Consider the following 26,528-nt stretch of genomic DNA (forward strand, 5'->3'; position numbering starts at 1 on the left):
TGAAAGACAGAGCAAAGACTCTGGCGAATCTGAATTTGTACTGGTAGTGCGTCCATAGCGTTACCAGGCATTTAAGTAGAACTGTCTGGCTGCTAATTGTGGAAATGATAGGTATCCAGTAGGGCTGCTCGATTATGGCAAAAATTATAATCACGATTATTTTGATTGATATTGTAATCACGATTATTAAAGACGATTATTCATTGTAGGGATGCACCGAAATGAAAATTCAGCCAATTCTTTCAACATTACTTAAACAAAACTCCCAATTGTGCTCCTCAAACATAGCCTACAACTAAAAAGCCACACAAAATAAATAATCAGTAAAACCTTCGAATCTAAGAGTAAAATTAATATTTTACTAGGGATGTGATTGTGAACAACTCATTGATTTGTAGCCTACTTCGACTTATAAGAGGAGGTAGGCTATGAATCTACAAAAAGATCGACTTATTGCCTTCTCTTTTTTTGCAGTGCAGGTTGAGTTGCTGTAAAAAAAAATACACCACAGCTAACACTGTAATGTTCAGACTTCAGAATTTGCATCAGAGCGCTGATTCATAAAAATTAGAGGCTTTATTTAAATGAAGAACATGCTTAGGTGCTGGTTGTAACTTTTCGTCTGTAGACTGAAACTAACGGAGGGGGTGGGTCTCACTGTATATTTGCTCTTGTCGCGCAGATAGTTTGCCGACATGGCACAATATATTCAGGCTCGAGAAATGCTATCAGAAAGCGGAAGCCTTTCCCCTCAACAACATTAACGTGCAGGAATCCCCGACTATCATTTTACCCGTAAAGCCACAGAGCTTTTCTGCGCGGCGGCTCACGCCGGCGAGTTCTCACAGTGAACAGCAACAGCACAACATGAGCGTCCTCCGTACTATCGCCCGGGCAACACATCATGCATCTGCTGCGCTTGTGTTTGCCTTTTTCTCTTTTTTTCTCAGCGAACGTGTTAAGATTATAGCAGCCGTTTGTATACAGTCTATGGAGCAGCCACACAGCGCGCTCGGCAGCGATGCAACAATTCCGCCAGTGTTGCCAACTCCTCAGTAAAGAAAGTAGCTATTGGCTGTCCTAAAAGTCACTAGAAGTCGCCAGATGACGTCATCACCTAATTTGCATATTTGGAGATAAGGTTTTTTATACAGTGCAATTTTAATATGAGGTTCTAGTGTTATGAATGTGACAATCGCATAGAAAAAGGATGTTAAATGTTAAAGCGGCAACGAGTAACTTTTAAATATCTTTTAAACAGCCTCATGTTTCCTCTCATAATCATAAATTACCTTTAACAGCAAACGAGACCATCAGTGCAAAGAAAGACGTTTTTATATAGTTTTTATTACTGCATTTGATCTGGTCGTACACCCAGTCCGATTTTCGGTTCACGCGTGCATGCTCTATGGTCACATATCCGTATTGGTCACAGATTTCAGTGTGGCGCAGTTACGCGATTTGAGAAGCCTATCCCTCCAGGTGAGGGAAGGGGAGCGGGAGCCTTGTTTGAGACAGTTGTTTGTCGTCATAATGACTGATAACGGGGGTGAACCATAAAAGAAAAAAAAGAAATGCAATGAAGAAAAGCGAAAAGGGAGAGTGATAGTCGGGCGGGAGGGCGTTGCCAAGCAACGTATACACAATTTCACGCAGCGAACCTAGACTGCAGCATGGACTGCAGTGTTTACTCCTAAATGAATGAGCGGTAGCCTACTAAAACAAAGTTTACTTTGCCTCACCAGCATCATCAGATGACCATTATTCATCTGAAATAGTCATTATTTACAACATAAACACATTACCTCATCGTGATACTAACTAACTGCCATCTCTCGTTCATTCGCTTTGTGTGGGGACACGGACTCGTTCAGCTCCGTGAGAGGTGACAATGCATCAACTCATTGCAATCAGGTGTGTTTAGCACTTACTGGCATTAGTTGATGCTGTGTCACCCATAGACTCACGGAGCCGAAAAGAGTCCGGTGCCCTCACACTTTGCTTTCAACACACGGACACGCACCATATTGCTTCCTGATTATTTGAATCTGCACGCCCTGCACGCTGCCTGCACGAGCTAGAAAACAGCTTCACGACAGCTGGCGTCGTAATAATACTACCGCTTTTGTTCAAAGGTGTCGCCAACGTGCCGACTTACTCGTAGTGGCTTTAAGTTAAGCAGTAATCATACATGCTCAAAGTTTCAAAAGGCAATGCATACAATTTTGAATTGCACTTCTCATAGACTGTAAAAGAGGGGCGGAAAGCTGCTACTACAACTGCTAATAGGGATGCTAACGGTACACTAGAGCAGAGAGCTGCGCATCTCCTGCTCTGACAGCAGCTGGGAGGGACTGCTGCGTGAGGACCGGGCCGCCTGTCAGTGCTCTGTGACGGGGGACTCTTTTTTCTACATACTATATGTAGTAGATAGTGCTGTCAGTTTAACGCGATATTAACGGCGTTAACGTTTTTTCACAAGCTGTTGAATCAACTAGTAATGCTAGAACAACTGAAACACCACAAACTATACATATGGCTCGCATTTAAGTTACTGTCAATTCAAACGGAACATGTCCTACAGCGTAATTTCACATTAAAATCATTTAACTGGCAAAACGGCAAAACGTCAAGTCAATTCTGACTTTTATTTTGAAGCAGAAACCGGAACCAAGCGCAGCTGAGGTTCCTAGCTCAGCTGCGCGACCTTCACTAGTCTTCCGTGTGTGACTCTGAAGCTGGATCCCGATCCAGAGACCTACGCGGTCTATGAAGGCTATAGCCTCTGAAGGCCGATTCGAAGGCCGAACCAGGGCCGAACGAGCGTTGTTAAACGAGACGGTCTCTGCAGGTCTCCGTTTATGAGCATTTCCGGTTTGCGTAACAAGCCGTTACCTTGCGTGACGACTCGCCGCTCCTGTGCTGCCTAGCAACCCTGATTGCTGCCAACGGAGACAGTCTTGTCAACGGAGGAAAAAAGAAAAAGAAGTTGCCTACCAGACGAAAAGAAAAAAAAGTACAAGAAAAAAAGAAAGGAAGATAAAAGTTAAGAAGATGGAGCAACACGTTGCTGTTTTGTTATTTTTTATTTTATTTTATGCCATCTCTGAAAAAATCGCAATGAATCTTGGGATATGTTGGGCCGCGAAGGATCCATCTGTTGCAGCCTTCAAAACCGTGAAACGAAGGCTGCATTTCTCGGCCGCATATGAAGGAGCCTTGCAAATCGTTGCAAATGGAACAAGCCTTTGCACCGCTATGACGCAATCGGTCTTCAAATGCAGCCTTCGTAGGCTGCAACCCCTGAATTGAGATCCAGTGTGAGACCCATGCTCTGAGTCTACGCGGAAAAGAACAGAAAAGAAAGCTTGTCATTTGCAGAAGTCTTACTTATAACCCTGCGTTTACACCAAAACTTCCATGAATGTTAGTGGCAGCCGCCAGTCATTCATTTTCACTTTAATTTTCGCTACGAAGGGAGACTGAAGCCTCGGCTGCAGCAGTGCCATGGCAACCACCTGTGTGTCCACTCCACACACAAGCTGTATCCCATTACAGAAAAAAAAGCAATGAATCTTGGGATATGTTGGACCGCGAAGGATACATCTGATGCAGCCTTCAAAACCGTGAAACGAAAGCTGCATTTCTCGGCCGCATATGAGGAGCCTTGCAAGGAGCCTTTCAAATGGAACAACCTTTGTGCGCCGCTATGACGCAATCGGTCTTCAAGTGCAGCCTTCGTAGACCTTAACCCCTGTATTGAGATTCACCCACAGTCTGAAATAAGCCGTGGATGAAAGACTCCCAAAACATTTAGGCCTACAACAACCAGTTTAATATAGCCTTAAAGCTCCCATATTATACATTTTTCGGTTCTATTATACACCATATTATATGGTCTTAGTGGTCCCTAATACGTTTTTCTCTAATTGTTTGCTGAAAAAAACCTTCAGATAATTTATTGTACTATGCTGATGTTCAGCTAATCTCACAATGGCCTATTTTTTTAAAAAGAGCTGCTGCTCCCCTCGTAAATATACAATCTTTGAGCTCCCCCCGCCCCCTGTCCGGAAGCGAAGCCAGATACACCTCGCCCTCTGTCTGTCAGGGCCGTGGACCAATAAGAAATAGGGGTGTGGGCTGCACAGTGGAAGCTTCTGGCTTTCCAGTTTGTGAGGTCAGAAACGAGGAGAATTCTGGCTGGAGTATATTGGGGGGGAGGGGTGGGGGTTTCAGAAAGGGAGAGAGTGAGAAAAGAAGAGATTGTTATTTTTTTAAATATTTTGGCAGTCTCTAGGCACACCATGGACCCATGGATATGTTAGAACACATTTAAAAAGTGCATTTAGCATAATATGTGACCTTTTCTCACTCTCCCCCTTTCTGAAACCCCCACCCCTCCCCCCCAATATACTCCAGTCAGAATTCTCCTCGTTTCTGACCTCAAAAACTGGAAAGCCAGAAGCTTCCACTGTGCAGCCCACACCCCTATTTCTTATTGGTCCACGGCCCTGACAGACAGAGGGCGAGGCGTATCTGGCTTCGCTTCCGGACAGGGGGCGGGGGCAGCTCAAAGATTGTATATTTACGAGGGGAGCTGCAGCTCTTTTAAAAAAATAGGCCATTGTGAGATTAGCTGAACATCAGCATAGTACAATAAATTATCTGAAAGTTTTTTTCAGCAAACAATTAAAGAAAAACGTATTAGGGACCACTAAGACCATATAATATGGTGTATAATAGAACCGAAAAGTGTATAATATGGGAGCTTTAAGAGTGTGCTGTGGAGAATTCTGCACAACTCCAATAGCAGCATTACTAATAGAAATGGGGGAGATGCCCCTTGAACTAAGAAGGCATAAACTCGGCTTAACATATCTAATGAAGCTCAAAGGACAAAGTGAAATGATTCCTACAAAAGACCTACTGAGTGAGCATTGGGAGTTTATGGGAATACGAGCAGCTAAAACTAACTTTGCAGAAAATCTTAAATCTTTGGCACAGGAAATTGGTATTGAGGATGTTAGTGTCTGTCCTCCAGTGTGTCGCTCACTTGCTCCGTCATGGCTGATCCCAGATCCCAGTGTTGACCTTAAGTTTTTGAGTGTAAGCAAATCAAGGATGTCAGAGGGTGTAGTAAAAGAGATAGAAGTCTGGCAGCACCAGGTATGGGGAGACCATCTTCTCATTTATACTGATGGCTCAAAGGAGGTAAGGTAGTGGGTATTAGCATTCCTGAAATCGGGTACAAAAAAGGGTATAGAATCTCAGATCACATGTCAGTATTCACTGCAGAGATGGTGGCAATTCTATGGGCATTACAATGGGTGGAGGATAATAAACAGGGGCATTCTATAATATGTAGTGATTCAGCTGCATCTTTAAATTCAATAAAAGAAGGAAAATCTAAGTCCAGACCAGACTTAAGTGTGAAAATACAACAGTCTTTGTTTAGAAGTTACAAGGCAGGGAGAGAGGTGGGGTTTCTCTGGGTGCCAGCACATGTGGGTGTGAAAGGGAACGAGGCAGCGGATGAGGAGGCAAAGAAGGCGGTGAAGGAGGAAACAGTACACATTCATTTACAACATGGGATACCGGAGTACATGGAAAAAATAAACGGGGCTCTAAAAGAAAGGTGGCAAAAAGCTTGGGAGAAGGAAAAGAAGGGAATGGTGTACTTTGCAGTGCAGGAAAATGTAAACAGAGGTATGGGCACTTTTATGTGTATTAGAAAAGACACAGTAGTTATCTCAAGACTGAGGCTTGGTCACTGTGGGCTGAGGAGTGGGCTGGCTCTGATTGGCAAACACCCAGATGGCAAGTGTGAGTGTGGAGACAGAGAGACTGTGAAGCATGTACTCCTTCAGTGTAAGCTCTATTCCAGACAAAGGAGGAATCTTTTCCGAAAACTTGGATCAGCTGGGGAATTAGTTTTCAATATGCACAACCTTCTGAATCTGGAGTCATGGGATAAAACAAAGGACTTGTTGTTGGACTATCTCCACAACACTGGACTATATACAAGGATTTTGAGTAAAATAACAAACAGTGGGGGGCAGCAATACGCCATAGCTGCGTCAAGTCTGCCTAAAATCAAAGAAGAAGAAGAACAGTCAGTTGCCAGATTGTTTTAGTAGCTGTATCCCATTACAGAGACCGCGTCCTTCCAAGGTATATGCAGTCTATGAAGGCTATAGCCGGTGAAGGCCGATTCGAAGGCCGATCGAGCGTTGTTAAACGAGACGGTCTCCGCAGGTCTCCGTTTACGAGCATTTCCGGTTTGCGTAACAAGCAGTTACCTTGCGTGACGACTCACCGCTCCTGTGCTGCCTAGCAACTCTGAACGGAGACAGCCTTGTCAACGGAGGAAAAAATAAAAAGAAGTTGCCTACCAGACGAAAAGAAAAAAAAGTACAAGAAAAAAAGAAAGGAAGATAAAAGTTAAGAAGATGGAGCAACACGTTGCTGTTTTGTTATTTTTTTATTTTATGCCATCTCTGAAAAAAACGCAATGAATCTTGGGATATGTTGGGCCGCGAAGGATCCATCTGTTGCAGCCTTCAAAACCGTGAAACGAAGGCTGCATTTCTCGGCCGCATATGAAGGAGCCTTGCAAATCGTTGCAAATGGAACAAGCCTTTGCGCGCCGCTATGATGCAATCGGTCTTCAAATGCAGCCTTCGTAGGCTGCAACCCCTGAATTGAGATCCAGTGACCGTCTTCACTCAGCTTTCCAGCATTCTGTATTTTTTCCTGCATCCTGATCAAGCCTGCCTGTTCGTGTGTTGACCCACCTTTTGGATTTTGGACTTTCCCTTGCCTACTCCCACTGGTATTGTTAGCTACGCCATTTGGCTACCTGGTTCTACATCCACTTCATTAAATCTGTTTTTGAATCTGAACTGTCTCCTGTGTCTTGCAAGTGGGTTCTTGTCTGTCATTATCCTGAAACCTGACACAAAGTTTGTCAGCTGGGCGCAGTTTGCCCTCGTTTAGCGTTTACATGAGTGAGCGGGCAGGCCCGCCCTCAAGGGGAAACACCTGTACAGTTGTCCTGGACCCAGGAGGGCTGGGTGGCACAAGGAGACACTCTGAGAAAAAAAAAAAAAACTTATCTAGGAAGAAAAGAGAAAAAGACTGCTTTACTTACTTTAACTTAAAAAACGACCTCAACAAGGACATTCTCATCCCACTTCTGTGCTGCAGCAAGTGATGCAAGTGATACCAGGTGCTGCTTTGGCCCTGTCTGCTCCACAGGGCAGTTTCAGTGCAGTCTGTACATTTCCGTCTGTGCTAGTGCTCTGTGGATAGAGCACTATTTTTTCTCTCATTTGCACTGGTTTAGCGGCTGCATTAGCAGCACAAACCTTTGTGGATGTGACCCATTTTGTGCTAACCTAATCTATTTGACAGTTATACAAGTGGATTTTTTTACAGGAAGCACTTGAACACATAACTGTTTGCTTATACTTTTGGAGGGGGGGGGGGCAGCAGGCACCCCAAACTTCTCTTTCCCGGGCCACATTGACCAGCTCTGACTGGGTGATCCTGAGGCGTTCCCAGGCCAGTGTGGAGATATAATCTCTCCACCTAGTCCTGGGTCTTCTTCCCCCCTGCTGGATGTGCCTGGAACTCCTCCCTAGAGAGGCACCCAGGGGGCATCCTTACCAGATGACCTAACCACCTCAACTGGCTCCTTTCTAGGCAAAGGAGTAGCGGTTCCTCACAAATAACTGAGCTTCTTACTCTATCTCTAAGGGAGACTTCAGCCACCCTCCTGAGAAAACCCATTTTGTCCGCTTGTACCCCCACTCTCGTTTTTTCAGTCATTCCCTCCCTCACCAAAAAGACTTTGAGGTACTTGAACTCCTTCACTTGGGGAAGGACTCATTCCCTACCAGGGATAGACAATCCATCAGTTTCCTGCTGAGTACCATGGCCTCACATTTAAAAGGTACGTATCCTCAACCCAGCCGCTGTGAAGCGATCCAGTGAGAGCTGAAGGTCACAGAGCGATGATGCCATCAGTAATATCAAGTTAACACAGCTTGTGTGTCTGTTACACATACACCTCCTTGTATGGCAGTGGCAGCAGTTTGACTTCAGACTGCAGCAGACAGCTCTACTGTGCTAGAGGATCTTAAGAAACACCAAGCTACTAAGAAGGTCACCTAGTAAATTCACTGTGGCAATGCTACTGCCCAACACTGGATGAACCACATGTTTTATTAAATGATTTTTTTTTTTTATACTAGCCTATTAACTTTATATGTTCTGTTTGAATTTCTAAAATGCCAGAGCTTGGCCCAACATTCTGTGTCTGCTGGTTTATCTTAGCAATGCTGTAAACTGCTGACAACTATTGAGTCTGTATGTTCTGTATGTATAGTTGCTTCAGTTGTTTTAAATCCTCTGGTCATATATTCCAATAACCACTGACTGCTGATCTTACATTGTGTAATAGGATAATTTGTGACTCTTTACGTTTTCAAGAAACACACTGGTTTTCCTCTTGGTATTCCAGCCCCCTTCACTACCTCTTGGATTATTAAGCTGGGAACACACCGCACTGGCCGCGCGGCGAGATTACATACAAAGTCAATGTACTAGCGCGTGGCTGCGCGTCCACCCAATAATCGGCGTCCAGCGGCCGGCGGCGGGGGCTTGCGCGGCGCGTGGCCGCGCCTCATGAGAGGCGCGTGAATCGGGAGCGCGGCCATTAGCGGCGCATAGAAATTGTGTCATCGAAGGAGCGTGAATCGAAGGCTTGTGCGGCGAGCACGGCGCCGCAGAAAAAGATGAAATTTTTCATCTTTTTCTGCAGCGCCGTCGGGCACCGCGCCTCCACAGCCAATCAGCGTTGAGATTGCCCGGTGGCGGTGGTCTGCAAGACGAGGTGGGCGTGTGGAGTGAGGACAGGCTTCCAATACATTCTGCAAATATGTGTAGGCTATTTTGCATCTGTTTAGCTGTTGGTTGTACTTTAGCCAAGGTAGCGCCGGTTAGCATAGTGAAACTCACCCAGCTGTGTGCTGCTCCTGAGGATAATATGAACCCAAAGTTGATGGCAGTGTCCGTGTGGAATTCCATATAGTACAGCGAAGCACCGGTGTTGTCCTCCGTCAGCCGGCACACTTTCAGGTAGGCTGATGTCTGCCTTTATTTGTGCTGCTGAGCACACACTGCTGTTGTTAATGTGTTTAGTATGTTGCTGAATTGCTGTTAATGTGTGTGTATTTGAGATCGGGGTGCGTGTTCAGGCTGTTTTAATGATATTTGTGACAAGACTGCCGCTGGTTACACAGTGAACCTACATCTGTATTTTTTGGCACAGCTGGACCATGTTATTGTTGTTGTTGCACCGTAAGTGTGACGGGTCTGATCTCGGCGTCGGCGTCAGGAATATATGGCCCAATATGATCAAGCGGCGAGCCTCCTGCTGTCACGCGGCCAACCGCTGCCTACGATGAGGCGGCGGTTGGCCGCGGCGGCGACTGCGGTGAACATGGCCCAATATGACCAAGCGGCGAACCTCCTGCATTCACGCGGCCAACCGCCGCAGGCGGCCAATGCGGTGTGTTCCCAGCTTTAGGCCTCTCAGAGGTTGAGAGGGGGTTGGTGTCACTTAAGAAATGGGTGGCAGTCGGTAACGGTTTACAATAAGGCTCACAAAATTGTAGGTAGTTACTGAGCAACGAATGAAAAATGAATGAGTAACGACTATATAGTTATTCACTAACTACTTTAGAGAAGTTACTTGATTACTATATTGTCGTTACTCATTGTCTCCTTAGTAACCACCATTGCCTAATATTTCACTGAAACAGTAACTACCAGTTTGTGTATCAGTAACTAATCATTAGTGATTGAATCCCAGTCACTCAGGAAGTTATCAATAACTATATAGTTGTTACTCAATAACTAGTTACTATCTCACTTTATAAATCTATGGAAGTCTGTGTGTCTGTGAGTATGTCGGTCAGTGTTCCTTTTTCTCCTCAATGACTTGACCTATCACGCTGAAATGTTACATTGCCCTTCAGTACATACCTGGCCAGAGACTGACAGAGCCATTTTTCTCATTTTCAAAAAAAAGTTTGATTTGAGTGGAGCATTTGTACTGCGATCACCACCGAAAATCCACGCATGCACAACTGGGCCGATTCAGTTCCTGTCAGGAGCAACAGGAGGAGGGATGTTTTCTGCTTTTTTTGTCCAAGAGAGGAATCAATCTCCTGCATGTTGTTGTGTTATTGTGAGGCAGCGTAACCAGAGGCTGCTGCTGCACCAGCCCCAGCAACCCACGCAAACATAGACACTGAGAGAAAATAAAGTGGGGCTGATTTACCACAAACACATGGAAACCGCAAATGCAATCATTGTATGCAGAAATGCAAAACATGACAACAAACAAGTTATCTAATTTGTCACTGCAAACTTTGAAAAATAGTTTGATTTGTGTGGTGCATATTATTAAAAGTCTGTGCATGAGCAACTGGACCGACTCATTTAAGGTTGGTGAAATGAGTGTCTTCTATTTCATGTCCACATGAAGCAGTATCCAGCAGTGAGGGGTTCCCACCTGCCCCAACTACAAGCAAAATGCTCCATAATGTTGTTTACCCTAATTGCTCTACTGATATCACCCCCCCCCCCCCGCAAACAATGTGACATCTTTGTTGGATGCTGTTAGATATGACTATTTCTACCTCCCACTGTTTTCATTCCACTATTTATACTTTTATCTTGCACTATGTGTACCCTTTTCACCATTCTAACCACACGCACATCCCAACATTCACATGTAGTTGCACTGCACATATCCACAGGTAAGGACTAGTAATACTATAAAGTAGTTACTGAATAACTATATAGTAGTTACTCATTCATTTTATTAGAATCGGTGCCCTTTGTGTTTGACTGTTAGAAAAAAAAGTACATTAAAATTTTAAACTTTTTTTGATGTGATTGGACATATTGATGTTTACATGTAATAAAAACAATATTTTCCCATCTTAACATCAACATTAAAATTATTATTTTGTGAAATTTCCTGGAACATGTCACACTTTAATTCAACCCCGTCACGGTCATTTTGTTATTCAGGTGCTAATATTTAGAATGGGTTTCTGATAATATTCTGACATGATCTCTCAGTTTAGATGTCCCTTGTAAATAATAATGTTATTCATTAAAAAAAAAAAAAAAACTCAAGCTCCATCCAAGACCGGTTATTATGAAAATATTTGTCTTCCCACTCGGCATTTTCACTGTTCATATGCAGTAATGTCATGTAATTAAAAAATATAATTATCTACTTGTTTTTCCAGTTACAACACACACAATTAAACACATGTTGACGTTATATATTGTTTATATATTAATACAAAAATGCAAATAAATGCATAACATAACAGGGTTGAATGCTGAACAACGGGGTTGAAAATCATGTAATAGGGTTGAATGAGGATGTCACTTTTTTAAATTATTTGTATAAAACCCACATTTTTGTGAATTCATTGCATTCTATAATTCTCTTATTTGGTCAATTTTACATTACATACTAATTTTAAGACACACTATACTACATTCATCAAAGTGATAAGACAGCATTGCTAACAGCTGCTTTTTGTGTCTACAATTGTTGCTGACTGAGTCTAGCCCACACATCTTTATCTATCACCATGTGACGTGAAGTCACAGATGTAGGAGGAGCAATGCGCTCCAAGATGTTCTCAAATGGGTAAAGAACAAGATCAGTGCTTTTAAGTTAGTTTATGCTGGAAAACCAGTAACAACAATCATTCCCCTTATAGGAGTACTTCACCCATACGGAACCGGTGTTCTATCATTATAAAATCGCTATTATAATGTAATGAATGAGGTTTTTCTTCCCTTAGCCTTCCCTTGGCCCAGCAATCCTGTTAATCCTAACCCTACATTTGACAAACAGGGTTAGATTGTGAGACCATAAACACTCTGTCTGACTCCAGGAAAGGATGAACCAATTTCTAAAGTTTTTGCATATTTATACTACATAGGATCTCAGAGTTCAATACACCTTCATATTCTAAGTTTATTCTATTCTAAGTAGGTCTTTAATGTCATATTTAATAAGAAAAAGTACCTAACATATGACAAAGATGTACCAGGCATTCAACCCCGTAACAGGCATTCAACCCTGTTACAGTAAGAAGTGTGACGGGGCTGAATGTGATGGGGTTGAAAGTGTTATGCTAATCTTTTGTTAATGTGTTCATGTTAGCAGCTAGTAGTGCACCACATAGCATTATACAATTTAGATATTTGTGCACTTTTCCAGTTTCAAACTTAATTTTTTGACACACCTGGTTTGTACATAAAAATCATCAAATATTCATAGAAAGTTAAAGAGAAGCCTACCACTTGTTTCACCATGATGTTCAAAAGACTTTGCTGATGTCAATTGCTCATGAAGAATGTCAAAAGGGTCGTACCATATTTTATGGTAGGGGGAGAGTGGTTGCGTTACGGGGTTGAATGAAACGCAAGGACAGGGATACACGCTTAAATTACTAAAAAATTCAAAATTATTCTTTATTTTAAATGTGTTATTCTTTAAAGTTACCCATTTTAATTCAATTAAACCAAAAAGTGCAGTGTTATTTAACATTGAGTACTCAAAATGGATAGTATTATTTTCATTGTGATGAATGGGGACAGACAGAATTCCCAATAATCAAAGAGAGAAAACATATAAATGTTGAAATAAATTAGTATTTTATTTTTTTATTTCCTACAGCACATTAAAAAACATGCAGAACTTTGAAAAAATCTGGTTGAAATTTTCTTAAATACATGTTCTGTAAAGTTGTATTAGCAGACATGCTTGGGACATTGAAAGATTATAAAGGGCACCGAATCTGTAGAATGACATATACTCAGTAACTACCTACAATTTTGTGAACCTTATTGTAAAGTGTTACCCACTGCCACCCATTTCTTAAGTGACACCAACCCCCTCTCAACCTCTGAGAGGCCTAATAATCCAAAAGCTAGTGAAGGGGGCTGGAATACCAAGAGGAAAACCAATGTGTTAAATGTATCAAATGATCAGGATTGGCATCTAAGTGAAGTTATGTGTATTAGTCAATTTAAACGAGGCACATTGAAATTGCTTTCGCATATCCCCTCTCAAGTTACCACACTTGGGAGGGGGTCAGAGGGCAGTGTCATCTATAGTGCAGCGCCCCTGGAGCAGTGGGATCTATGTCAATCATTGTGGCCAATGCCCTGGTGTGTTGGCATTAAACTGCTATTAGCTGTTTTCAGTTGAAGATAAGTTTAAAGAATCCTTAGAGTGACTTGTTGAAAGGGTTTGTTGTTGCAGTGAGAAGTGACAGTGTGATGGTCTACCTTGATGCCTCCTTTGGCCTTGCGTATGTTCTTCTTCTTGTTGGCATCGGCTTCAGCTGGCTGAATCCTGCCACTGTTGGAGTTATCAGAAGCTCTACGAGCCAGAGCTAAAGTGAGAAGGCATTGTGTGTCTGTTACACCAGGCTTATCCTCTGCTGCATAACTAGATACACTGGATATTTATTACATAACAGCATGCCACTCACGCTGCTGGCCCACTGTAGTCCTGGGGGGGGTCTTGATTGAGGGTCGTTTGGGAGAGGACTCTGGGCGGGGGGCCACGGGCTGAACCGGCCGGCTCTGTTTAGCTGACAGCCTCTTCAGACTGACCTGACGCTTCTCAAACATCTGCTGCACATCCTCCAGCCTCTGCAGGGCCCTCAGGACATTGGCCTGTAGGCAGAGAGCTCACCATGAGACCTCTTCCTCATACTGATACTCAGTCGCTAAGCTGATGCTAGCCTGTGTGCACCATAGGCAAGGCAAGGCATGTTTATTTATATAGCAACATAAAGCAATTCAAAGTGATTTACAGGGGCATAAAATACATCAAGATCAGACAATAAAAATGGCATATACATACAGAAAATATGTTAATTGCATTTAAAAGACAATAAAAACAAGCGAAATAAAAACAATTATTAAAACGTTGCTGAGAGTTGCAGCAGACCTCAAGTTTTCTGGGAGTTTGTTCCAGATATATGCGGCGCATAAAAACTAAAAGCTGCTTCTCCTTGTTTAGGCCTAACCTGTGTATCAGCAGATCACAAATGTATTTTGGCCCTAAACCATTCAGTACTTTATAAATGCATCAGTATATTGGCGCGGTTCCATACCTTGATCTCCTCTGAAAGCAGCAGCTCATACTGGTTGTGGAGGTTCCTCAGGTCAGTCAGTTGGTTCTTCTCCACCGACTCTAGGAAGCTCTGGATGTCGCTCAGCGCTGACTCCGCCCCTTCCTGTGACTGACACCTGTCCACAGCCTGCGAGGCCAGCAGGTAGATGCCAGATTCACACCACTCGTTCACCTGGACACATTCAAACACATTTAAAGAGATTATTTTTTTGCCATTTTGCTTTATTAAACAGTGTGGAGAGACAGAGATGAAATGGGTCAGAGCTGGAAATGACATGCAGAGAACGACCCGGGCATATTCTAACCCGGGTCACACACACAATGACCCATGTATGATCCCAGCCCAAGGGATTTGACATGTTTGTGGATGTGCAGACAGCTTGACTCTCTCTCTAACCTTATGGATTCCCGTGTGTATCTGTAGGGATTTGGACAGGACATCCGTCTTCTTCTGGGCCTGGTTGCTGAAGTCATCACAGAGCCTCCGGAGCTCCACACATTTGGGCCTGATAGAGTCCACAGCATAGTGCTGACTCTGGATCAGCTGCTCGCCATGCAGAGCGTGCAGCTGAGCCTTTTCTAGTGAGGGCTGGAGGCACAAGAAAAGATAATTCAGGTTCACAATGTATAAGGATATATGTAACCTATGTGTTGCCAATTGTTTTGTCCTGTTTGAATCTAAAAATGTGAATGTTATGAACTAGGAGGAAAGTATCTGCCAAAGTATTATGTGAACTGCACATATGTTTAGATTAGTTTGGATTTTGATATTATATATTTAGTAATATTTGTATTTTGTCCATGCCGTACACCATTGTTTTGTTTTATTATTACTAGTGCAGTGCCCGTAGGAAGCAGTAGCCTAGCTTATGCATGCTTAAATGTAACCTGTCTATCAAAGTGGGACACACAAATAGATGTAGCCTACACAGTATCACACAGTCATTGAAATGGCTGTCACATTGCTCGTTAATGTAACTTATGTTCTCTCTTTAAAGAGGACCTATGGTACTTTTCAGAGCCGGCCCAAGCCTTCAGGGGGCCCTAAGCGAAATATGATTAGGGGGGCCCCTCTCCAATGTTAGCGCTGCTGAAACTATAGATCTTTGTTAAATATCATTCACACACCCAGTGTTTTCCGCTAGTGCCTCCACTGTGCGGCTGTGCGAAAATATTAGACAGCCGAGATTCAGACCCTCCTAGGGGGGTCCGGGGGTATGCCCCCCCGGGAGATTTTTTTAACCTTTTTAAAGTGAAATGCATGAATCTGGTGCACTTTGAGAGGAAAATTAAGAGGCTAAATCTGAGAAATTTTGTGTGAACAAATAATTTGGAGACACTGGGTCAGATGAATTAGAAGCTATTGAAGAAGGACACATGGATTTTCCATAAAAATATTAATATAAAATATTATGGGTTGGGCTTGGAGCTCTTTTTCTTTTACGGGACATATTTCTCTGTAATATAGTGAATGCATTTAAATGCAGTGTGAGGAACGAAGCAGAAGAACTCTGTTGTCCAGCTACTGTATCTTTTTTTCCACAGACAAGGCTGACATAGGCTATAGACTATACACAGTGCATGGGCAACTGAGGGTAGCCCCATTTCCAATTGTTTTTAAATAAACTCAATACACACCGTGCATGGATGTGAACGTGACATGATCAGATAATTTCGGATTTCCTCCCAGATGAACTGATTACATTTTTAGGCTATTAATTATCTAGACCAAAACATTTTATTCCTTTTTTTGTATGATAACTCACATTTGCATAGTATGATGTTAATATCAAACACACAAGCTAAAAAAAAAAATTGGTAACGCTTTATATTAAGGTTCTTGTTATAAGCCTTAGTAAATAGGTAATAAGGACCTTATTAGATGCTTATTAACATTAATTTGTGTTAATAAGACTATATATATAAGTGTTTATAATAACATAATAAACATGTTGACAGTGTGATTATAAGACTTTTATAAGCACTTATAAGAAACTTCTTAACTATTAATTGATCGCTTAATATCATTAATAAAAGTCTTATGAGTTTCTGATAGCTGTTAATAAAAGCGTTACAAACCTATTTATTTAGTCTTACTAACTTGCCTATTATGTCATTGTTAAACCTTTACTAAGCATTGTTTGTTGCTTTATGAAGGTAAACACATCTTTATTAATCAATTAATAGCAGTTAACTATGCTCTATGAACAATGCTTATTAAGGTTAATAAGTCCTTTATTAAACACTTAATAACAGTTAATAAGTACTATATCTTGTCAAGGAGGATACAATGAGAATTAGAAAAACGACATGCAAATACAATGTTAGAGCGGTGAAGGTATTTGATTAGCTTTAATGTTTTTCTTGTTGAAGTACCTTCAAAAATGAGTTTTCTGAGTTTGGTTTGCAGCGCCATATCTTAGTAGGCTAAAGTCACTGATTTTCATCCCTCTTTCCAAAATGTTGTCTTTTGGCATCTAGCATAATGAGTGCATAATATATTTGTTTTTGCTCTGAAGTGATTATTTCACCTCTATGTGTGCGCACACATGTTGAGTGAGTGTTAAAATTAGATGCCCAGAGAACGTAGTATATTTTTCACAATCTATGATGAATATGACTCGTATGATCGGTTTGCTCAAATCAGATCCTTAAAGGGTTTTTATTTTGAAGGTAGTTGTAAAACCGGAAGTTCCGTGTATGCAAGTCGCTGATGGCTTGACGCCAGATTGACGGCCATGCTTGACAAAGTGTTTCACGAAAGTAAGGAGAACATGTCGGAGTCGTCAGCACGGTCAGCACCCCAAACCAGGTCTCTGAAAAATAAGAGGGTGAGGTCCGAACTGGAGGATGACTCTTCTGGTAAGTTTAAGAATGTAATGTTATAGTAACGTTAGCTGGTTCTAGCTTGCTAGTTGTTTGCCTAGCTTACATTACTTTCTTTCAGAAGCTTTGGTGAGCTTCCTTTTTGAGCTAACGTTTAGCTTACACTATCATAAAAACTGCAACCAAACTATCTATTAACAGTTGTGTCATGCTAGCTTGTCAGGAAGGGGCTAAGTAATGCTAAATGGTTATTTCTGTGCTGACCCAGATGCTGCCCAAATTGTCCTAACTGCCAAACTGGGTCTACAGAAATATAAACATGAGCTGGCCAGGTTTAAATTAGAATGCCAGGATGTAAAAATAAAAGACCTGACAACGGAGAGATATTTATTTCTTGAAGGGACAACTATCTGAATGAAAGAAAATATTTACTTTTTTCGAACAATTTTCACCATTACAGACTATATTTACTTTGATACTGCACCCCTTTTTGCAGATTCCATGTCCAAATGACTTAAATGCTTAGTGTAACCTGTCTGCTATCTGTCTAATTGTGATCAATGTTTCTTTGTGTTGTCTTTATACAGTAACAAGAAAGACCAGCCTGACTCAACCTTCCCCTGAGGCTAAGGAAAAGCCCGACTCAGAGTCAAGTCCGTTGTCTTCTGACTCCTCTGACCCCTCCTCAGACGATGGGAAGAGGAAGAGGAAGTATAGCAGAAGTCAGCATTGTACTGTTGCAGAGGGGGCCAGCAGAAGAAGGCTTTTTTTTTTTTTTACCACATACTGTATATAAAATGATCTATTTTTGAATTGTATTACTTGATTTTATTTCAATACATTTTAAACTTTTAAGACTGACCAATTTTCTTACTATTTTGTTGACACAATCGGGGAACGGTGGGACTTGAAAATATTCCCACCTCCAAAGTGGGGAATGACAAAACAAGTTTGAGAACCACTGGGTTAGCATCTATTAGTTGTATGTGGTTTTCTGCTTGTCCTATCTGCAACAGTATAATGCTGACTTCTGATACAGCAACATCTCGCCCAAATTCTTATAGTGAGGATTGCCATCTCCATAAGGTTGCAGATTCAATATGCAGATGCAACTCATACAACCCCACGTCGTTTTATATTGTTTTACCTACAACAGAGTTTTTTTTTTATTATTGTTTGATGAAAGTTTTTTTTTGCTCTACTCGTTTAATTGTTTTGTTGTTCTTATTCATTTAATATTTTAAATTAATAGTCGTAATCATTGGACACTTGAATTGATGTCAGGCAGCATTTTTATTTTACAAAGGTATTTATTTTTTTACATTTAGTAAAATGTTGTTCATGAAAGTTCTGGGAAACAAACAAACATGTTTACAATTGCACAGTTGTTAAGTGTTTTTTTTTCTTTAAAAGTAAGTTTTTGTGCTTCACCTCTGTAACATTGTATTTACATGTAGCTTTTTTAATTCACATTGTATCCACCTTGACAAGATATAGTACTTATTAACTGTTAAAAAGTGTATGTTAAAGGATTTATTAACCTTAATAAGCATTGTTCTCGCTTTAGATCCAGTACCTTCAAAATGCATTATTACCTGTTTAATAAAGGACTTATTGGCCTTAATAAGCATTGTTCTCGCTTTAGATCCGGTACCTTCAAAATGCATTATTACCTGTTTAATAAAGGACTTATTAACCTTAATAAGCATTGTTCTCGCTTTAGATCCGGTACCTTCAAAATGCATTATTACCTGTTTAATAAAGGACTTATTAACCTTAATAAGCATTGTTCTCGCTTTAGATCAGGTACCTTCAAAATGCATTATTACCTGTTTAATAAAGGACTTATTAACCTTAATAAGCATTGTTCTCGCTTTAGATCAGGTACCTTCAAAATGCATTATTACCTGTTTAATAAAGGACTTATTGGCCTTAATAAGCATTGTTCTTAGAGCATAGAAATGCATTATTACCTGTTTAATAAAGGACTTATTAACCTTAATAAGCATCGTTCTTAGAACATAGTTAACTGCTAATAAACAAATAATAAAGGTGTGTTCACCTTCATAAAGCAACAAACAATCCTTAGTAAAGGTTTAACTATGACATAATAGGTAAGTTAGTAAGACTCAATAGATGGATTTGTAATGCTTTTATTAACAGCTATCAGAAACTCATAAGGCTTTTATTAATGCTATTAAGCAATCAATAAATAGTTAAGAAGATTCTTATAAGTGCTTATAAAAGTCTTATAATCACACAGTAAACATGTTTATTGTGTTATTATTAACACTTAAATATAGTCTTATTAACACAAACTGATGTTAATAAGCATCTTATAAGGTCCTTATTACCTATTAACTAAGGCTTATAACAAGAACCTTAAAGGGGTAGTTCAGGATTTTAGACATAGGGCCTTATTCCCAAGTTAGCCTTGGTGTTCTTTATTATTGGAGACAGTTTTCAACACATTTAATTCAGTCCTTCTAGTTGCAGAGTGCGCTCGTGCTAAGCTAGCGCACGGCATCGGGGGAATACCTAGCCTGCTACTAAAACAGTCTTACCCACTCCACAGTACACCCGAGGCCAATCAATTATAACGCCAGACTATCGATGTAAATGTCTGTGTTGATAGAATAATTTTAGAAATAAAACCAACCTCGCATCGCATGAATTATCGCATTTTGAGGGACTACTTTCTTAGCAGCAGCGGACTTTTACTTTGCTGTGTAACCGAATCACTACAGCAGAAAGTAAACAGAGCAGCGTGGGACAGAAACTGAAACTGCACTGCCACCAGTCTACCGTCATTCTGTCCCGGTTCTCTGCTGCAGCTCCAGCGGGGGCTGTCTCTACAGACGCTCTTTCTCTTTCTGCCCTTTGAGCATCCCTCTCAATTCTTCATCAGTGTATTCCGGCTCGTACAGGTACGGGCAGCAGCAGGTAAACAAACTATTATAGAGCCTGTAACCTAGGTATTAGTCCGCCGCTGCCGCAGCCTACCAGGAATAAAGTCCCTCAAAATGCAATATGCGAGGTTGGTTTTATTTCTAAAATTATTCTATCAACACAGACATTTACATCGATAGTCTGGCGTTATAATTGATTGGCCTCGGGTGTACTGTGGAGTGGGTAAGACTGTTTTAGTTGCAAGCTAGATATCCCCCCGATGCCGTGCGCTAGCTTAGCACGAGCGCACTCTGCAACTATAAGGACAGAATTAAATGTGTTGAAAACTGTCTCCACTGATAAAGAACACCAAGGCTAACTTGGGAATAAGGCCCTATGTCTAAAATCCTGAACTACCCCTTTAATATAAAGCGTTACCAAAAAATTTATTTTTTATTTTTTTTCTAGGGGGCCCCCCATGCAGTCGGGGGCCCTAAGCGGCCGCTTAGTTCGCTTATGCCTCGGGCCGGCTCTGGTACTTTTCGACTTTTATGACCTATAAACGTTGTTATAATGATTTATAGTCATGTTTAACCATACTAGCGTATCAAATAATTACGTACATGCATTTAGACGTATTCCCTGCTGACCGTCTGGGGTGGCTATGCAGAGCACTAAACACTAGGGCAGCCGGTCGAGAATTCACTTGTTAAAATTTCCGGGTATCGTGTCGTCACGTTCCCGGATGTTTCCATGTAAGCTAATGCTGCTCAGGCAAGCTCCGGCCATGCCCCCACCTTCCTCTCTCAGAAATCTCCCCGCGCGCTGCTGGAAATGTTCCGGAAGGAAGGTAACCAATCACAACGGAGTGGGGTTTGCAGGAGGGGGGGGGGGAGGAGGAGCGGAGAAGCTCAAAGCAGTGTGTGGAGCAGACTGCTGTGCTCGCTAGGGTGAGAGGAAGAGTGTCCCGAAAATCTACATGGTTTTTTGTGATGTGATTCGTGTCAGGTTGCTCTATAGCAGTTTTTAACAAGAAATTAAGACCAGAAAGTAGTATAATAGGAGATCTTTAATATTTGTTGCGCCATTTAATCCTCTATTCTTTATGGGCAAAGCAGGTGAAAATGTTTTTTATTGGTAATTGCAGCTTGAAAGCAGCAGCATTTATATTCGCAAACAAAATGAAGGGCATGTTTGCATCTTACATAGTCTTTAGCTCGTTTAGGTGTTAGTTTCTAACAAATTTAAAACATTCTGTGTAAGCGATCATGTTTACATTCACCGGTAGCAGAGCTATCCGAGACCGTGCTAGTTTAAATGGAAACCGCTATTGACATGCTAACTGAAATTAGCGTCACTGTTGCGGAAGTGTTTAACTATACATTAACTCTATAACAGTGAAAATAGCGTAACGTGCGATCTTTAACACTAAAGCGGACAGGTTTGAGGAGTTGGTGATGTCTGTGGAAAGGTTTAAGAACGTTTTGTTTGGAAAGTTGGGTGCATTGAATGAGGACGTAACACAGGCTGTGTGGGTCTGCTGTGTGTGTCCCGTTCGTAAATTCATGCTTTGGTCGCAGTGGCCAATCAAATCAGAGGGAGGCGGGGTTTAGCCGGAGATTACTTCATGCCCGTCGGTTACTGTGGCTTTCAGTGCGCGCATGTATTCACCGCCAGTATATGATATAAATATGATAACTTCTACATATTCATATTTGGTCCAAAAAACCTCACAATCAATCAATGATGCACACCTTTGTGCCGTGCGCAAGCCATATCCGGAAGCTCAGGCCGATCTGACTAACAATCCGAGAGATATGCGAGCCACTGGAACACACACAGACACACAGACAGACAGACGTTTCTTGCTTTATAGATAGATTTGTATGTTTGTATGCTCCATACCATAGTATATGGTAATGATTCTTATACATTAAATTAAACTATACAGAGAAAATGTTCCAGTTCAAAGACAAAGAGGGGATATTTAAATCTTTACGACGCCAGCTGTCGTGAAGCTGTTTTCTAGCTGGTGCCAGGTGTGCGAGATTCAAATGATCAGGAAGCAATATAGTGCATGTCCGTGTGTTGAAAGTGTGAGGGCACCGGACTCTTTTCGGCTCCGTGAGAGTGGTTAGTGACACAGCATCAACTAATGCCAGTCAGTGCTACACACACCTGATTGCAATGAGTTGATGCAGTGTCACCTCTCACGGAGCTGAAAGATTCCGCGTCCTCACACAAAGCGAATGAACGAGAGATGGCAGTTAGTATGGATCACGATGAGGTAATGTGTTTATGTTGTTGTAAATAATGACTATTTCCGATGAATAATGGTCATCTGATGATGCTGGTGAGGCAAAGTAAACTTTGTTTTAGTAGGCTACCGCTCATTCATTTAGGAGTAAACACTGCAGTCTAGGTTCGCTCCTGTGAAATTGTGTATACGTTGCTTGGCAACGCCCTCCCGCCCGCCTATCTCTCCCTTTAAGCTTTTCTTCATTGCATTTTCTTTTTTTTCTTTGATGGTTCAGCCCCGTTATCAGTCATTATGACGACAAATAACTGTCTCAAACAAGGCTCCCGCTTCCCTTCCCTCACCTGGAGGGATAGGCTTCTCAAATCGCGTTCCTGCGCCACACTGAAATCTGCGACCAATACGGATATGTGACCATAGAGCATGCACGCGTCAACCGAAAATCGGACTGGGTGTGCGACCAGACCAAACGCAGTAATAAAAACTATATCAAAACTTATTTCTTTGCACTAATGGTTTCGTTTGCTGTTAAAGGTAATTTATGAAATTGAGAGGAAACATGAGGCTGTTTAAAAGATATTTAAATGTTACTCGTAGCCGCTTTAAGGAGCCATGTTGCTCTGTGTTGATACTATTGTGTTGATTTCTACTATCCTTGGCTGTAACTGGAAACAGGAAAACTAAATTAGGGAAACAGTGTGTTCAAATGGGGGTGAGTTAAGCTACAGCAACGATAACAAGACAATGCATTGGTTTGGGACTGGTAGCACTTTCCCTTTACACTGTTTACAATATTGGAACTACTGTCTCAAAGAGTTTCTGACATCTCTATCGACATCTGAAATGATATATTTTTATGATGTATTACTGAAATAAATAAATAGCCTTCATAGGAAAAGCAGGTGGTGCCTGATTTGATACACATAAAGTTATTGTTGTACATTTTTCGGTTTACCAATTTGCAGATGTGTTTTGCGTGTGTGTGTGTGTGTGCGTGTGTGTGTATTGATTGACACCAACCTGAGCATTCTCCTCCAGGGTTTTCAGTTCCTTTAGTAGGAGTTCCACTCTGGTCACACAATCACCAATATCTGATAGGCCGGTTAGACTGTCAATCACACTGTCTAGAGACACTTTGACCTGGAGAACCAAAGAGAGGGCGGAGTCAGGGAGCGACAGAAAATAAGAGAGTGAAGCATAATGTTGTGCACACTGGAATATTAGTACTTTTCTTGTATCATATCCCAACTCAGCTTTAGTTATATACAGTCCTGGACAAAAGTATTGTCACTTATCTATTTTGTAGAAACAACAGCTTCTAACCTGACTTTTAATTAATCCATTGGTTTTAGAAATGGCTCATATGAAAGCTAAAACCCTCCCAAATTATGTTTAATAAATTAAAATAAATTTGCTTCACTACAGAAATATTGATCATTTAATGAACACAGAAAGGTCAGATGTTGGCAGGACAAAAGTCTTGTTGCCTACAGAGAGTAATGTGAAAATTTAACTAATGATTTACTTCAAATACAAAAATATGTTGCATAACATCAGTGAATTAAGTCGTGGTGCTGTGAGATCCATATTTAATATCTTGTATGACTTCCATGAGCTTGAAGGACTGCATCCACGCTGTTTGACAATGATTCATACAATCTATTGATGAAGTCATCAGGAATAGCAAAGAAAGCAGTCTTACATGCCTCCCAGAGCTCATCAAGATTCTTTGGTTTGGTCTTCCATGCTTCCTCTTTCATTCTACCCCAGACATGCTCAATGATGTTCATGTCTGGTGACTGGGCTGGCCAGGCCTGGAGCACCTTGATCTTCTTCGCCTTGAGGAACTTTGATGTAGAGATGGAAGTATGCGATGGAGCAACCATGTGATGTAATTCAAACGAAGATTCATCTGCGAAATCCACCTTCCTGGTCGAATCAGTGCCCAGAAACCAGCACTAAACAAAAGGCAATTAAAAAAACGTGTGGCATTTTCTAAGGCCCACAGCCTGCTAAAAGGATGGACGCTGAAAAGTGGCAGAAGGTGGATTTCTCAGATGAATCTTCGGTTGAATTCCATCACATCCGCCGCAAATATTGCATGGGACCTACTGGAGCCTGCATGGATCCGAGATTCACCCAGAAAACAGTTAAGTTTGGTGGCGGAAAAATGTTGGTCTGGGGTTACATCCAGTATGGGGGTGTGCGAGAGATTTGCAGGGTGGAAGGCAATATCAATAGCCTGAAATATCAAGAAGAATTAGCTACATCTTACATTCCCAACCATAAAAGGGGCCAAATGTTGCATCAGGGTGGTGCTCCATCGCATACTTCCATCTCTACATCAAAGTTCCTCAAGGCGAAGAAGATCAAGGTGCTCCAGGACTGGCCAGCCCAGTCACCAGACATGAACATCATTGAGCATGTCTGGGGTAGAATGAAAGAGGAAGCATGGAAGACCAAACCAAAGAATCTTGATGAGCTCTGGGAGGCATGTAAGACTGCTTTCTTTGCTATTCCTGATGACTTCATCAATAGATTGTATGAATCATTGTCAAACAGCATGGATGCAGTCCTTCAAGCTCATGGAAGTCATACAAGATATTAAATATGGATCTCACAGCACCACGACTTAATTCACTGATGTTATGCAACATATTTTTGTATTTGAAGTAAATTATTTTTTACATTTTCACATTACTCTCTGTAGGCAACAAGACTTTTGTCCTGCCAACATCTGACCTTTCTGTGTTCATTAAATGATCAATATTTCTGTAGTGAAGCAAATTTATTTTAATTTATTAAACATAATTTGGGAGGGTTTTAGCTTTTATATGAGCCATTTCTAAAACCAATGGATTAATTAAAAGTCAGGTTAGAAGCTGTTGTTTCTACAAAATGGATAAGTGACAAGACTTTTGTCCGGGACTGTAGTCTTAAATCAAACAATGTCACCGCGGATTATCACAAATTATCCAATCGGAACAAATCTTGTCTGTTATTTTAGTTTGGCTCAGTGTGACAAAAAAATACTGTATAAGTGAAAGAAGAAGTCATGTTAAAGCAGGTGTTGATTGTTTCACTCAAAACTGTTCAAATAAAAAGGACCCAAAGAGGAGATAATTTCTTCCAAGATCCAAAGGTTAAAGGCCAGGGGCAGACAGACAGACAGACAGACAGACAGATATATCTGCAGATTTACCTCTCTGAAATCCTGCTCAAAGTGGCGTAGCTGCAGGCACTGCTCCAGCTTCAGATGGTGTTTACACCAGAACTGTTCAAAGGCGTTCTCTGTCTCATTCAACTGGGCCAGGAGCCTGGAACACACAACAGGAACTCAGAGGTGCTTTACACGGTAACAATAACGGCACAAATGCAAAGGTATTTTTATATTTGCAGCCAATCATTTACATGATAACAGCATTTGCAGTCTTGAAAAGGTAAACTTTTGAAACTAGGTTCCAGAGTGGAATCTTTTGAAAACGCAACTCCAGCGTCACCATGTGAATAGCAATGTCATTCCCTGTGATAACGATAACATCACGGCTCCACTCCACACATGCGTAGGCCTGTTACGTTTGCTGTCAAATAGCCACACGCCAGTTAGAAGACAAAATGCACGGTGTCTCCGCAGCACCGTCACTGTGAACAGCGGAGAATATTGTGCAGGGCTCAAATATAACACTCGCCAAATGCGGGTACATTTAGGGAGTATTCACACATGCCGTGTTTAGTTCGGTTGAAACGAACTCAGATGCACTTCCGCCTTCGGTGCGCATCTTTCAGACATATGTGAATACAGCAATCGCACTCGGGGGCGGACCAAACAAACGCTCCGAGACCCAGCTGAAGAGGTGGTCTCGATGCGCTTCAAAACGCACTCTGCTGCAGTTCGTTTGTGGTGTGAATTTGGCCGAATTCGATCCGACCCAATTGCAGGAAGCATTGTGCCTTTTCTTTTTTAATAAATCGCCGTCAGCTTCACATTATAGGAAAGTGTTGTTGTCGCCGTTGTTGGGAAGATTAGTTGTGGTTTGACCGGGAGCCCTGAGCGAATATATTAGGCTACATTTGATAGACAGGACGCGTAAACATGCTGATGTGTTCAGCGACCAGATGAAGGAGAGGGGAGCGTCTCCATCACACAGTGACAACAGGTTCATGCTGAGCTTTGTATGAAGTGTGTGTTTTTATTTTGCATCCCATGTTACGGGACCGTCAATACTATCCCTGTGTCAGTTTGGAGCTGAGCCGCGCCGAACTCACACCCAGCTGACACACGGCTAAATCAGCTGTGTCAGCTTG

The 26,528-nt window shown here is 41.6% G+C and overlaps 1 protein-coding gene across 1 annotated transcript in view; it reads right to left on the reverse strand.

The window, feature by feature from the left end:
• The window catches only part of mcf2l2 (MCF.2 cell line derived transforming sequence-like 2), a gene marked incomplete at its 5' end in the record, with an annotated part of 282,391 nt that overhangs the window by 147,492 nt on the left and 108,371 nt on the right, over positions 1 to 26,528 (reverse strand). Inside the window, 6 exons of the mRNA XM_080033371.1 lie at positions 13,396 to 13,502; positions 13,602 to 13,788; positions 14,232 to 14,423; positions 14,649 to 14,840; positions 23,244 to 23,363; positions 25,426 to 25,540. Coding sequence (XP_079889497.1) covers positions 13,396 to 13,502; positions 13,602 to 13,788; positions 14,232 to 14,423; positions 14,649 to 14,840; positions 23,244 to 23,363; positions 25,426 to 25,540 — 913 coding nt within the window. The remainder of the gene's footprint in view (positions 1 to 13,395; positions 13,503 to 13,601; positions 13,789 to 14,231; positions 14,424 to 14,648; positions 14,841 to 23,243; positions 23,364 to 25,425; positions 25,541 to 26,528) is intronic.

Source organism: Ammodytes marinus, assembly GCF_949987685.1.
Source record: "Ammodytes marinus genome assembly, chromosome: 8".
NCBI lineage: Eukaryota > Metazoa > Chordata > Actinopteri > Uranoscopiformes > Ammodytidae > Ammodytes > Ammodytes marinus.